The following is a 14,746-nucleotide window of genomic DNA, read 5'->3' as shown; positions in this document are numbered from 1 at the left end:
ATCACACAGCTCAACTTACCTGCAGAAGGTCTGGATTGATTCAACTTCCAGGCATCTAAAGGCTCAGACTAAGGATTATATCTTGAAGCCACTTGTGTCAACAGAGAAGGGTAACCATCTCCAAAAGCAGATTACAGCACCATTTGCAAACACCTGAGACAGAGACTCTTTTATAGCAATAATTGCATGCTGTCAAGTCGATTATGACTTATGGTGACACTTTGCAGGGTTTTCTAGGCGGAGAATACACAGAAGTGGTTTACCATTCTATTGTTCTGGGGGTGCTCTTGGACTCCGCAGCTTGCCCAAGGTCACACAGGCTGGCTCTTCTGCCAGGAGGCAAAGTGGAGATTCAAACTCCCAGCCTCTGAACCACTCAGCCAGCCAGCCAGCAATCCTTACAGTATGTACAACCAAATAACCACAGAGCTAGTGATATCCCTACCAATCTACTTGTTTTGTTTTGCATATGCTTAAGGATTTAGGAGGAGCAATCAGATTTCAACTAATCCAGAACCCAGTGGAAAATGTTACATATTCCTAGCCTTTTCTAGGCAGCACTCAAACACTCTTTGGAGTTCCACAAACTGTTCTTCTTTTGAACTGAAACAATAAACAGCTTCAAGTCAACTTTATTATCTACTATGGTCTAAATCCAATTGCTAATCCCATTTATTGGGATTAGCAATTGGATTTAGACCATAGTAGATAATAAAGTTGATTACACCTATTGAATCAACTGGATTTACACAACAGTTGATCTTCCACAATTGTTTCCATGGATCTACTCCAACTGGGACTAGCAGCTGTATTTGGGCCTGTGCCTCGCTATGACTGCAAAATTTAAATTTTAAATAGATTCAATCAACAAAAGCTTAACCCTGATGAATGGCTGAATCTATTTTCAACAGGTAACACTGAGAGGTGTTTCTATGGTTGTTCTATGGATGCCATCATATACAAAAAGGAAAAGGAGGTACGGACAGGAAAATATTACATATACTGTATTGTCTTTCCTTAAGGTAGTGGTTCTTAACCTTGGGTAACCAAGGTGTTCTCGGACTGCAAATCCCAGAAGGCCCAACCAGCATAGCTGGCGGTGACGGCTTCTGGGAATTGCAGTCCAAGAACACCTGGGTTACCCAAGGTTAAGAACCACTGCCTTAAGGGATAGCTTTTGTTGTTGTTAAGTGACCTGCTGTGGGGGCAGCTACATTTCATTGATTGTGGCCATGCATACCATAGGAACAAATGGCAGAACTAATCACAAAGTAAATCATATATACAACCAGATGTAGGGAAGACAGTAAAAATGTGACTACTTGTGATAAAGGCTGATTTGATATAGTATCAACAACTGATGGTGCAAATGGAGAGTATCTCACCCACTCATTTTTGGTGGGTCACCTCCAGCCACAGCTTCAACTATAACAATCAATTCCTATATTTACTACTTCAGAAAAATAATTTAGTTACTAAGAGCAAACACATTCATTTTATTGTTTTCCTTGCCCTTCACTTTTCATGCAAAGGTTGTAATCCAATAGCAAGTCATAACTAGAGCAGGTCCACTGAATCAGGAGAGATTTGGTGAGTCAACTCATCTGTAAATTTTGCTGATTTAATGGGCCTATTTGGTTGTGAATTGCTATTGGAGTTCAGTCATTATATTCCTTTCCCTTCAAGCTCTCTCTGTTCTGTTCTCTTTTTCTTCTCTGCTGTCCTTATGCAGAGATGGTGCCTTCTGTTTTCTCTGCTCACAGGCTTTACTCCAATATCTACTTTCCTACAATATCTACAGCACTTTCCTCCAATATCTACTGTTTTGTGCAAATATCTAGGCATTGGTATAAACCAGAGCTAACCATGTTTGTATCCGGTGTGGTGCTGCGAATAGAGTGATGGATGAGGACTCCGTAGGACAGGGTTTGAATTCCCACTTGGCCATGGAAACTGACTGGTGGAGTGAAACTGGTAAAACCACTCTGTAAGTATCTCACCCTGAAAGACCTATTAGGGTTGCTATACATTGGCTCTGACTTGACAGCACATGACAGCACAGAATTAAAAGCACAGAAAACAGGACTCTATTAGAGAAGATTTTTTTTCCAACAGGAAAGAAAAACTGGGAATGGGGAATTAATATATTTTCAGTCCTGTAATACACAAGGAAATATTAATACTTTTGGAATAACTGCTATCCCAGGCATTCTTAGTATGTGAAGCTGCTCTGTATTTCCATGCTGCTCAGAAGAACATAACGTAATGAAAATATGAGACTATTAGTGACTAAATCCTAACAAAGATGACTGAAACATGATAGCAATATGATGAACGCAGCTCGGGGGGGGGGGAATCCTGCATATTTTTGTGTCTGTGCAAATGTCAAAGGCTAGAAAGCCAGGCAATAGCAAAGAGTGAGCTTTACATACTTTTCCAAATAGATTCTACTTTTTTTCCTTACAAGGTACATGTTTCTGCACTGAGGTCATGAGAAAGCAATTTATTTACATTTTTCAAATTGTATATTCCAGTTCTTCCCCTGCTGGGTAGGAGTAATGACTCTCAGAAATGTACCGTATATTTTTTCCTAATGCAGTGATGCATTGTGAACTATATCCCCCACAACATCAATTTTGCAACTGCTAGATTTCTACCCCAGCTGTCTGGATAGCTTTGTGAGTTAAGTAATCTGGCTGTGGAACCAGAGTTTGAGAGTTTGATCCCCTACTGTGCTTCCAGGGAGAAGACCCAGATGGTGTGGCCTTGGGCAAGCTGCACAGTCCCAGGATCCTGCCCCCCCCCTCAAAAAAAAGATTGAAATAGTAAGTCACATCTGAGTACTCTTTACCCAGAAAACCTTGAAAGGGGTTGCCATAAGTAAAAACTGATTTGACGGTACATGACGATGATGATGATATCTATTCCCTCCCCCACTGAGGAATATGACATGCAAAACATACTTTTTTAATCATGCAAACTGCCAGGAGTAGTGGCATTGCAATAAAATGGAGTAAAGCTCCTGCAACCGCCCAAAATCTCCTCTAAGTGAAGCCGGAAGTCTACTTAGGAACTTTAAGTTTTGTACTTTTTGTTCCTTTTCAAAGCAAGTAAAGCCCACAGAGTATCCTGGGGCAGAAAACTGGCTCACAGACATTCTGAAGCTACCCACCCATTTTAAAATAAATTTTACTTAAAATCACTCATTGTATAATGCCAAATAAAACCCTTAAGTATAAATGTTTTAGCTTAGTTTTCTAGTTCAGGTCAAATGTTATTTTTGACTGCTTTAGTCTCCCACTAGAAGGATGAAATCACGATGATCAAAGTACAATGCAAGAACTCATAGATCTCAGAACCAGCATTTTTCACAATCTGGGGAATTGATTTTAGGTTTACAGGGGAAAAGGAGATATATCTGACCAAGACCCTAGAGGTCCTGGTCCAAACGCTGTACTATTTTCACAGGCAGACCATTCCCACAAAGCATCTTATGTGTATATTGGGGCTACCCTTTCTAGGTGTTTCCTCAGAGTGGAAAGCATGCCTAAGTCTGGCACCAAGGCAAATGGAAGCATACGTTGCAGTCATGCCAGGAAACTTCAGCCTAAGGGCAAAATCCACCCTGGCGCAATACCTTTGTTAGACTAACTAAAGGTTATTATGCTGATGCAGATTTGGATTTTGAAATTTTTCTTATGGCCAACGAGGCCAGTAGCTTTCAGAATGGAGGTACTTTTTAAAATTCTACTCCCCGTACCTCTGTTCAATCCAAAATGCCAAACAAGAAGCACATTCCCAATCACCACAGCAGAAAGATTTCACAAGGCTGATAAGCTTGATCTCCCAACTGCCTACGCCTTCGAATGGGTGTGATCCTGGATGCCAGCCACCATGGCTAACAACCAGCTTTCCCCAGACTTATATATTGAATTACTCATGTTCTCTCTGGATATCCCACCTTTTAAAAAATGATGTGATAACATTCTTATCAAACATTCAGCAAAGTGCCAACAGTTACACAAGTCCTTTTCTTCTCCTTGTGCCTTACACTTTTAAGGCAGGCCTTTAAGAAGACGGCTGACAACATTAAACTAGCTAATAAATTTATTTATTTACAGTTGCAGTTTTATCTCACCTCTCCTCTAAGGAGATCAAGCCAACACAAAATGGTGGTTGTCAACATTTTTCTGCTCACAAAAACCCTGAGCATTAGGCTAAAGTCACATAGTGATCTCCATGGTCCAGTTTATTTCCCCAGTCCTAGTCCAGCTCTCCACAATCTAAAATCTGGTATGACTGCCTCAATTCTATGCTGGTTTTTTTGTGTGTGCTTTATTGACTGTAGCCACTAGTCTACCACAAGGCCACCAGTCCCCTTTAAAGAAAGTGAAGCAAATAGTACAGTAAAAATTAAACAGCTGTATGTGTTAAAGCAGGAACAAAAAAAACTCTGCTTTTCCAGATGTCTCACACAACAGTGCCCGGAACCCTTAGCCAGCATGGCCACCAGTGTAGAATTATGGGATTTATAGTACTAAATATCTGGAACCTCACACATTCCCGACTCTGCACAGTACTAAGGGATGAGAGTAAGTTGATGGATCAAAATTTTGCACTGAAGAACTGTCCAGAACTAATGAGAATGGTGCAGATATTCAGGGTGTTTAAGGAATTTAGCTGCTGCTGCTATGGGGAGGATCAATTACAGTATTTTTAAAAATTGATTAATTATTTCTATAGCCCTCAAGGAAAAAGAATATAAAAAACAAAGAAGACAAAAACATGACAAAGACCATCTGCTGTATTTTAATGTGAGCCTTCATTGACAAGTCCATTTCCTTTTGAAACTTCTGTAATCCTGTTATAGAAAGGATTATACCTGAAGCCATAAAACAACCATCCCAGCTATAACCACAGTACCTCAAAACTGTATCTATGTAAAATTCCTGATGCCTGTTAATATTCTAGCAACACTTCAAATTTCTCTTTGAGTCATGGAGCTTAGCCAGCACTCTCAGAATCTGAACAATGGGATATTTAGATTAGCAAGGACAAAGGCATCATCTCCCTCCCACACCAAGTGTCCCTGCTCCCTGTGGGTTCCACTGCAGTTCTCACAGCAGCTGGCAGGATAGATGGGTGTTGTGTGGTAGATTTGATTTAAATCACAATTTAAATTTTAGAAATCAGTTTTTTACGATTTAAATTAAAATTTTTTTATTTAAACCATGATTTAAATAACTTGATTTAAAAAAAAAACATTGGTTTTGATCCACTCTGTTGTGTATTATCTGTACTTTTATGCAAACTGTATAGACATGGTCTGGTCTTGCATGAGCCATTAAGATCAACTAATTTTGCAGAAAGCCTGCTCCTGAATATGAAAATGACCAGATGGGTTTTGATAAAAAGAATCTACACTGCAATCTGTTTTCTTAAAATTCTGCCTAGTGCCTTAAGTACAATGACTATCACGATGAGTAGCTGCACTTCAAGATTTACTATTACACCACTGCTCTACCCATTAACGCAAACATCTTATTTCTCTGGCATTTGAATGTCCCACTGCCATTCCAGTGAATTAATTATGAACACTAAACATTAAGTTCAACTTTCGGTTTTAAGTAATAGTGTTAATCATTCACATACAAGCTGACCACATACCTAACAACTTCCAGATGTGGGTCTGTCAACAGCAGAAACAAAGCATCTCATTGTACCTTGAAGACTAATGTATCTGTTGTCACGTGGAATTATTATAGTCTATTTAATCAAATAATTACTGCATGCTTTTTTTAAAAAAAATATGGACAGTCAGTGTTAACAGATAAAAAAATTAACCTTCAAACAATAAAACCCAGGACACTTGGTTCTTTCAAAGACACATGGAATGAAAGAGGAAATGTTCTTTCCCTGGAACATGAGAATGAGACTGCCAATAGTAAACCACAGTCAAATTCTCCCCCTCTGTCCTAAGCTGTAGGAGCATTTCCCCCTTATCAAGATAATCATACTGGGTTTCATTTTGCCATATACAACTCACTGCTATTAACTTGGGTACAGAAATGTAAAAACACAAAGATATAATGATAGAGCCAAGCACAAGATAAGTACTTTTTTCTACATGTCACAAGGGAAGAGAATGAGATCTGGAGAAATGTGGGAAACTTCTGCTTAAAGGCTGTAGCTGCATTCTGTTCCAGTGGCATGCATACACTCCTGGCAGGAAGTGGCAGCTGCCAGCAGGTGGGATAGATCCTTATTCTGCCCTTTCCCTTAGAGCAGGGTTGGGCAATTAATTTCTAGAGGGGGGGGGGCACATGAAAAATCTGAACTGTGTTCGGGGGCCGAACCAACTTTACTTAAAAATAAAATGAAATAGTGAGGTTATGATTGTTTTTATTTTAAACTTGTTAATCTTCGCAAATACTAAAGAGGTTTTTTGCAGTATGTTAAAGATAAGCAACTGATCAACTTTAGACAAAAAGTTATAAATGGTTTTGATGTTCAAAACTGTCCGTGGGCCGGACAGGAGCGGCTCGCGGGCCGTATGTGGCCCTCAGGCCGCACTTTGCTCAGGTCTACCTTAAAGGTAGAGAATCAGATTGATGGGTTATTTTAGCCAATCCTAGTTATGATTAGGTAACTAGTATCCCATCTGAATTTTAACAACATACTATGTAAATCATGCTAAGTACATAAAAGAGCTCTCAGGGCGTTGCCTGTAGGCTCCGCTGGCTCGGACATCCGCTGTCGACTCCTTGTTCTCTCTCTAAGGCAATTAGCCTTCCTTTGTTCCATGATCATCCACAGAGAAAGAGATATCATTTTTGACAGCATCCTCATCTTGGATGCAATATAGAATTCCAACCTTAAAGCCTAAAGAAATACTAGGGAAGAGAGAACTTTGATGAGCAACAAACCGTCTCTTTGGGCTGAATGTACTGTTAGTTGATCTCAATTAACTAGTTCAATTGGGTGGCTGAAATGTGAGACTTACAGTCAAGTTCAAAAGATGCCTCTCCTTGTAGTCAACACTGCCATCCAGTTTCACTACGGACTGACTTGGTAGCCCATTGACAGTCAAGGCGTTTCCACTGAAGACAGTAGACACAGTGGCTGTCTCACTTATTTTACTAGCAGGAGCAACAGATCTATCCTACTGCATTTGTCCCCTTTCAGAGAACATAACATGTTCTCCTTTATGGAAGAGATGGCAATCAACCTAAACAGAGACAGGTAACAGTGTGGTGTGTTGAAAATAAAAATCCTTTCTTTATTTCATCCAGATGTAAAGCAGAGATGGAAAACCAGTCTCTCCCCCCCCCCTACACCAATAATTTGGACTCTGTCTCCAATCAACCATGTGAACATGGTTTACAGTATCTTAACATACCATTTTAAAGTAGGAATTAGAATAAAATACCTTGAAGCATTGTTATGCAGATGAATAAAAGCCTGTAAAAAATTAACGTGAAAACATAAGTGATTAATAATAACTATCTCAATCAACATCTCTGAAGTCACACACAATCACACCCACCCATGCAAGAAGATAGGAAATGTTTGCTGGAGACTCACATTATGTGGACAGTACTCAATATCCTGGTAAAATGTTAGCCCTCGAAGCATCTTGTCATGGACACTCAAACTGCAGCATTTCATCATCCCATTATCAATAGCCTCATTGATCTTGGTCACAGGAAAAGCACAAACTGCTGAATACTTTTGTGGCACCTTGCTTTCTGCATGGCTTTCAGCAAACACACCAAACAGAACCAGTTCTTTGACACTGAGCGTGAGTTCGTCAGCCAGCTTTGAACCCGGGTAGGTAGCATGAGCTGCTTGCAAGATATTAAAGGTCACATCCCTCGGATCCATCCCAAGACTCCTCTTCCGCTTGTGTCCAAAGTGGCATTCCAGGTTCAGCTCACGGTAGTTGCGCAGTTCGCTCTCTTTAGCGCTTAGCCGTGCTATCCTAGTGTGGTACAATTTGGAGCTGAGGCTTTCTTTTTGGACCATCAGGAAGTATACATAGTCCTCATTGTTAAAGGAATACACATAATCAATGGGATATGTGTCTTGGTACTCTGGAAGCACAGTTAAGGAGTGGAAAGAGTAGTAAAACCCATCCAAAGAGCTCTTCAATCTCCTTATGGACACTGACTTAGGGCTATATGTCTCTGCTACACTTTTGTTGATAGTAGATGCAATGTAAAAGTAGGACGCCAACTGATCAATGACGGCAACTTTAGTACCTAAGGGACTGGCCACACAATCTGGGCACTCTGAAGGTTTGTTAAGCTGAGCTGAATACAAGCACGAGGTTTCCGTGATTGAAGCAGCACTGCCCTCCATTTTAATCTCGTGCAGGAAACAGATTCCATTTTGAGAACTTCCACAACTGTAAAGCCAAGGCTCATGTGGATCCATCACTAAAACTTTATTATCGGTGTTTTCAAAATTAATTGGCGCTTCCACTTGGCAAAGGGCACAGATTGTGCAACTGGTACTACCCCAGGGACCAGTCACTATAGAAGATAATATTTTCAGTTCTGAGTTCAATATGTAGATCTTGTTCTGAACTGCAACAAAGATAGCATTGGCATCCTCATAACTGACTACGTTCTGTATGTCCCTCTCAGCCACAAACGTAGGGAAGCTATATTCCACTGTAAAATTCTGAGTTTGATTATAAGAAATACGTGGGCACTGCCAAGTCTTTCCAGACATTCTTATGGGCAATAGTGCCAATGTGAAGCACAGTAGAAATGCAACATCCATAACTAGAGGAGGAAACAGTAATGTCAAGTTCCAGGTGTCAGATGCTACCTCAGTTCTTCAGTTCTGTGTGGCTCTGCAGTCCTTCTGGAATAATCTACCATGGCAGTACGCAGCTGTAAAGAGAAAAAGAGAGAATGTTTTTTAAAAAAACCAATTAAAAACATGGATGTTCAGACAGGCCTTCCCTCCAGTTAATATCTGATTCTTTTCTCTCTCTCTTTTTGGTTTATTTTTTATTTTATTTTCTCCATCTTGAAGAACTGGCTATTTAATGTAATAATTCTTTTTAAAAATTTATTTGTTGTATTATGGGTTTGTAAGCCGTCTAGAGAGGTCGCAAGACCAGATAGGTGGGATATAAATAAATAAATAAATAAATAAATAAATAAATAAATAAATAAATAAATAAATAAATAAATAAATAAATAAATAAAATGTGAAAGAGAAACATTGTGGCAATAAAAAGGTGACAAACTTGCATTCTGACATTGCAGAACAACATTTTACCATAGCTATTTGATTCTTCATCAGGTGGTATCTTCCTACAGGCATTGGTTTTGGATGTCCAGAGCAGTACCAACACTAATCTACTGAAACAGGAAATACCACAGACCAGACTCCAGAACACATGCAGTCATCCACAGATACAAGCCACATGTTTATTTTTTAGCAAAGAAATACACACTCCAAGAAGTACAGGTTCCTAGCATTTGCTGGACAAAGGATTAAGGCTTCCGACCCCTTACAACTGTATTAATTTACTGCAGGGAGTGACATCACTGTACAGAAAAGGAATAATGGGGATTACAGGCAGGAAAAGTGAATGGGTACCAAACTGAGCAGAGCTACAACTCACTTTGTGTTCCAACGGGTACGGGGAATGCAGTGAAATGTTCCTGGAGTCTTGGGGCCATTTAGTCTCCAAAGCCCCTCTAATCTGGCTGTTTAAACAGAAAGAAACTGGATACATCACCTAAAGACTGTCTCACAGACAATAACTTTGGAGAGCAGACTCACGATCCTGATCTGTGTACACTTTCCCAGCCTAACATAAGTTGTTCTCATACAGACAGTTCTTTTTGGCCTCAGTAATATTTCTATGGCTTGTTTTGACATATAAAGCCCTAAACGGCTTGGGCCCTGGATACTTGAAGGACCGCCTCCTTCCATATGAGCCTACCCGGCTGTTAAGATCTAGCCAGGGGGCCCTTTTGAAAGAGCCATCCCTCAAGGAGGTAAGAGGGATGGCTTGCAGACAAAGGGCCTTTTCGGCAGCTGCCCCCAGACTATGGAATGCCCTCCCGACTGAGATTCGTCTGGCGCCGACACTGATGACATTTCGGCGCCAGGTCAAAACCTTCCTGTTCCAGAAGGCTTTTAATTGAAATAACATTAACTGTGGGTCTTAATGATGGCAATTTTAATTGTATTTTAATTGTATTTTAATTGTATTTTACTCATTTTATTTTATTGCATTGAATTTTAATTGTTGTAAGCCGCCCAGAGACCTTTGGGTAGAGTGGGCGGCATATAAATTAAATAAATAAAATAAATAAATAAATAAAACAATTAAGCAAAGGTTTATATGGATGTCTTCTGTCATGGGATGTGGTGGCGCTGCGGGCTAAACCGCAGAAGCCTGTGCTGCAGGGTCAGAAGACCAAGCAGTCGTAAGATCGAATCCACGCGACGGAGTGAGCTCCCGTCGCTTGTCCCAGCTCCCGCCAACCTAGCCGCTCGAAAGCATGCAAATGCAAGTAGATAAATAGGGACCACCTCGGTGGGAAGGTAACAGCGTTCTGTGTCCAAGTCGCACTGGCCATGTGACCACGGAAGATTGTCTTCGGACAAACGCTGGCTCTATGGCTTGGAAACGGGGATGAGTACCGCCCCCTAGAGTCGAACATGACTGGACAAAAACTGTCAAGGGGAACCTTTACCTTTACCTTCTGCTATGGCTTTCTTTATGAGCTTTTATTCCTGCACTTGCAAATCTCCTTATGCCCATAGTTTGCTTACAGAAGATAAAGATAGATATGTAAGCATTTGCATCTGGAAGCCCAGGTGTTCAGGAGAGTAAGGTATCAGCAGACAGCATGGGATTTATTTCCTTTAGATAGCTGTGCAAAGTTGCATTCTTACCAGAGAACCCTAATAGATGAGACCAAAGACGTGTCTTAGCCAGCATCCCTTTTCCCACAGTACCCAACCACCTGTCTTACAGACTCCCACAAATAGGCAATATGCTGTTGCTGTTTTTTTCCACTGTACCTGGTGTTCCAAAGCATGCTATCTCTAATTCTGGAAGTATCATAGCCAGTGATGGCATTATCCACTGTGAATTCATCTAATCTTTTTTGAAAACTAGCTTAGCTGATGTCCATCCCCACACCTTCTGTGTCTGTGCAAAGCTCAGCTGATTTTTAATGTAACTTATTTTTTTTCTCAAGACACTAGAAAGCTTAGGCCTTTGATGCTAAGATCATCAGGAGAGGCCTTTCTCTCATTCCCATAATCTTCAAAGGTATGCTTGGAGGAGACACAGGAGAGGGCCTTCTCTGTCGGTGCACTCAGACCCTGGAATTCTCTCCCACAGGAGGCCAGGCTGGCCCCATCATTTCTTTCTTTCCGCAAGTGGGTGAAGACCTTTCTCTTCAGACAAGCTTTCCCTCAGTGAGTGGCTAAGAGGGTTTTTTCAATGGAGTGTTTTGCTTTGTTGTTTTGAATTTGTTTTTGATGTTAATTCTGTTTACCATTTTTAGTGTGGCATTTGATTCTTTTAAATATTTGTATACTTACTGGTTTTAGCTTTTAAATATTGTATTTTAATGATGTAAGCTGCCTTGGGTTGTTTTAAAGGAGAAAGGCAGGGTAAAAATATTTTAAATGGACAAATAAATTGAGTAAAAAACTTACAGTTTCTTTTTTAAAGAACAAGAAATCCCTCTTTACAGTCAGATTAGGCATCCTTCATTCTCAAGAAACTATGGTAACGTGCTCTGAATAGAGGATTTGGAACAGCGTCTAGTGTGGCTGAGGAGGCCAATACGAGGGTGACATTCCCGTCCACACTGAAGATAAATCCAATCTGTCCCCTGTCCAGCTCCCTGATTTTGCTGTTTCCGGGATTGCCTCTTTGCCTCAGCCTGCTGGAAAACTGTCTCTTCAAATTGAGAGAGGCCATGCTGCACTGCCTTCCTCCAGGCTGAATGCTCAGAAGTCAGGGTTTCCCATCTGTTGAGGTTCATTCCTAAGGCCTTCAGATCCCGCTTTCAGATATCCTTATATCACAGCTGTGGTCTCCCTCTGGAGCGATTTCCCTGCACTAATTCTCCATACAGGAGATCTTTTGAAAAAGTAAGGTAAAATGAAAACAGTTGCAGTACACCCATAACCTTGACTTTTTCAAAGATACCACTTCCCATGTCTGTAAACATGTCAGTTTGAATCAAGACCAAATCTATATTGTTTCTCTTCCATTTCCTGTGTCACATTAACAAAAGTCAGATAAGTTACTGGCATAACTTCAGTTCTTATAGCCACTGATGAAAATGTATCCAGTGGAGACAAGTATGTGTACCTAAGAGGAAACAATACCAGTGCTAAGGTGTATTCTTGGGTGTGTCTAACATGCAAAGACGGAACATTCAGTTAACTTTTTCAAGCTGCCTCTTTCGCTTTGACCGTATTTCTATTAACTGTGGGTATCCTTAGCTAAGTCCCAATGCAGGTTTACTCAGAAGTCCCCTCAGAATCGGTGGAATATATTAACATGCCTAAACCTCCCACAGAATTCTCCCCTGGGTAAGTCAACAGAAGCCGCTGAAGGGATAACGAGTTCAAGAGCACTCAGCAGCAACAGATGCATATTTATCAGACAATTGTAAAGGTAGCCATGTAGGGATTCAGCAACCGATCCAAATTCCCATGGAAAGCGTACCTGCATTATAGCAGGGCACACGTGCTTTATATATCCAAGAAACTTTTGTGCTTCTCATTGGCGCAACGTTCAAATCCGCTCTCATGAAACACACAGACACACACCCCAAGCGCCCTCTTTCTTAATAGACTCAACAAAAGCGGTGGCGGCAGCCTTTGGCACAGACATCGGGAGAATGAGGCGACTGGACGGTGGTCGTGCTCGCCGCTCAAATATCGCGCAGCGACGGAGCCAAACGAGCCCCTCCAAGACGTTTGCAAACCTTACGCTTTCGCGCTCATGTGAAGGAGAAACGGGGCAGGCTGCAGTTCCCCTTTCGGAAAGGACAACATCCAGCCCCACACCTGAGACGAACGCGGGACCGGACGAGACGGCGGCTGCCCTCTCTTCCTCCCTTCCCCCCCCTCGCCGCCGCCGCCCCAGCAACCTGCGCCCCAGGTGACAGGTTAAAAAGCCCCCTCCGACCCTCACCTCCTGGTGGGCGAGGGCTTTCACTTCTGGTTGGCATTTGAGTTGTTCCTACTACCTGCCGGAGACAGGCAGCCCACTCGCGGACGCGGAACAGGGGGGAACGGGTCCGCTGTCGGCCACTAGGCTCGTGGGCGGGATCCCCCACAGTTCCTCCCCCCCACCCGCGCTCCGCTGCCCAAGGACTCACCTCGCCCCCCCCTCGGCCCGCGCGGACTCCCCACCGCCACCACACCTGGCCAGGAGGCTTCGAGGAAAGGAGGCGGCAAAAGCCCGGACGGAATAAGGCGGAGAGGGGGGGGCGCCCCGAGAGGGCGGGCCCAGCGCAGCTTCCCCGCCTCCCGCCTCCGAAGCGGTAGCAGCAGCAGCAACGCCCCGTCCCGGCATCGGACCAAGGAAGCGCCGGCCTCAGGGGGTTGTAGGTGGAAGGCGGCGCTCGGCGGGAGTCCCATGCGGTAACGCCTCGGCGGCGGCTGCGCGGGCGGCCTCAAGTTGGCGTTGCCTCTTTCACCCAAAGAGCCGCTGCCGCTCCACTCCTGTCCGGACATTAGGCGGCGCTGGCGGCCGCGTCTCCCCGAGGGCTGAGGAAAATTTCGCAACGGGACAGGAAAGGAAAGTCATAACTTGCTCTCGGGATCCATCCGGCCCGGACGAGCGATTCCAGGTTCGGCTCGTGCTCGGCGCGAGAGAACGCGCGTGCGCTCTGCAAGCCCGGGGATTCGCCCCCCCCCCGGGCGAAAGCTTGCCTCCGCGCCCCCAGCCGCGGATTCCACCTCACGAGAGACTTTTCCCCTTTCGGACTGCAAGACAAGCCGCCTCGAGACTTGTGGCGCGCCCTCGCCTTCCCTCTGTCGGGCGCGTTAAAGCACACGAAGCGCGGGGCTTTTATGACATTCCCTGCCATTTCCCGCCCCTTGCCTTTTTGAAAAGGACCGAAGCAGGCCGCGTTTCACTAGGGAGGAAACAGGCGGGGAGAGGCTGCTTAACCTTCTCCTTCCCCGGGCCCTTTCCAGCGGGAGGGTTCCCCCGCGCTCCTACCGCGGCGCCCCGGTGCTTGCAAACGGCGCCCCAGCCCCGCCTCATCGTAGGCAAGACTGGCCAGGTAATTTTGACAAACATCCCGCAATGATCTCTTCTTTTGAGCGGGAAGAAAACGGGGGTGAGTTGTAGGTAGATCTGAATATACCGGCTGATGACACGCAGAGTATATCGACGAGGATCTTTAGTCCCGGTCGTGTTCAACAATAGCAACTCAGTTTAAAAACTGACGAAGACGGAGGGGGTTAGATATTCGGGTGAGAGGATTACGAACTCAGTTTTGCTACGGAGACAAACTCCTGGGCGTCCACGTGCGTGCTCCGAGCCACTCTTGATCCTCATTTCCAAAACTGCACCCTGAAATTGCCTCCCTGGGGAGTTATTCCCGTCGGATTGTGCTACACGTGGCCGAGCTTCCCTGGTCGCTATTAAAGCGAAGAGAGACCTCACTCCGCTCGATGGGCGGACATCGGGGTGCGACTGAGAAAAGCCAAGCGCGTCCCGCGACCCTGA

General features: G+C 43.5%; 1 protein-coding gene across 1 annotated transcript in view; it reads right to left on the bottom strand.

Moving 5' to 3' along the window:
* The window catches only part of MST1R (macrophage stimulating 1 receptor), a 54,185-nt gene extending 45,024 nt beyond the window's left edge, over positions 1-9,161 (bottom strand). Inside the window, exon 1 of the mRNA XM_078385517.1 lies at positions 7,585-9,161. Within this exon, the coding sequence (XP_078241643.1) occupies positions 7,585-8,787 (1,203 nt within the window). The 5' untranslated portion in view covers positions 8,788-9,161. The remainder of the gene's footprint in view (positions 1-7,584) is intronic.
* Between the last annotated feature and the right edge of the window lie 5,585 nt (positions 9,162-14,746).

Source organism: Pogona vitticeps, chromosome 2 (genome assembly GCF_051106095.1).
Source record: "Pogona vitticeps strain Pit_001003342236 chromosome 2, PviZW2.1, whole genome shotgun sequence".
NCBI classification, from domain to species: Eukaryota; Metazoa; Chordata; class Lepidosauria; order Squamata; family Agamidae; genus Pogona; species Pogona vitticeps.
The sequence above is the reverse complement of the archived record's forward strand: the minus strand, read 5'-3'. Positions and strand labels throughout refer to the sequence as shown.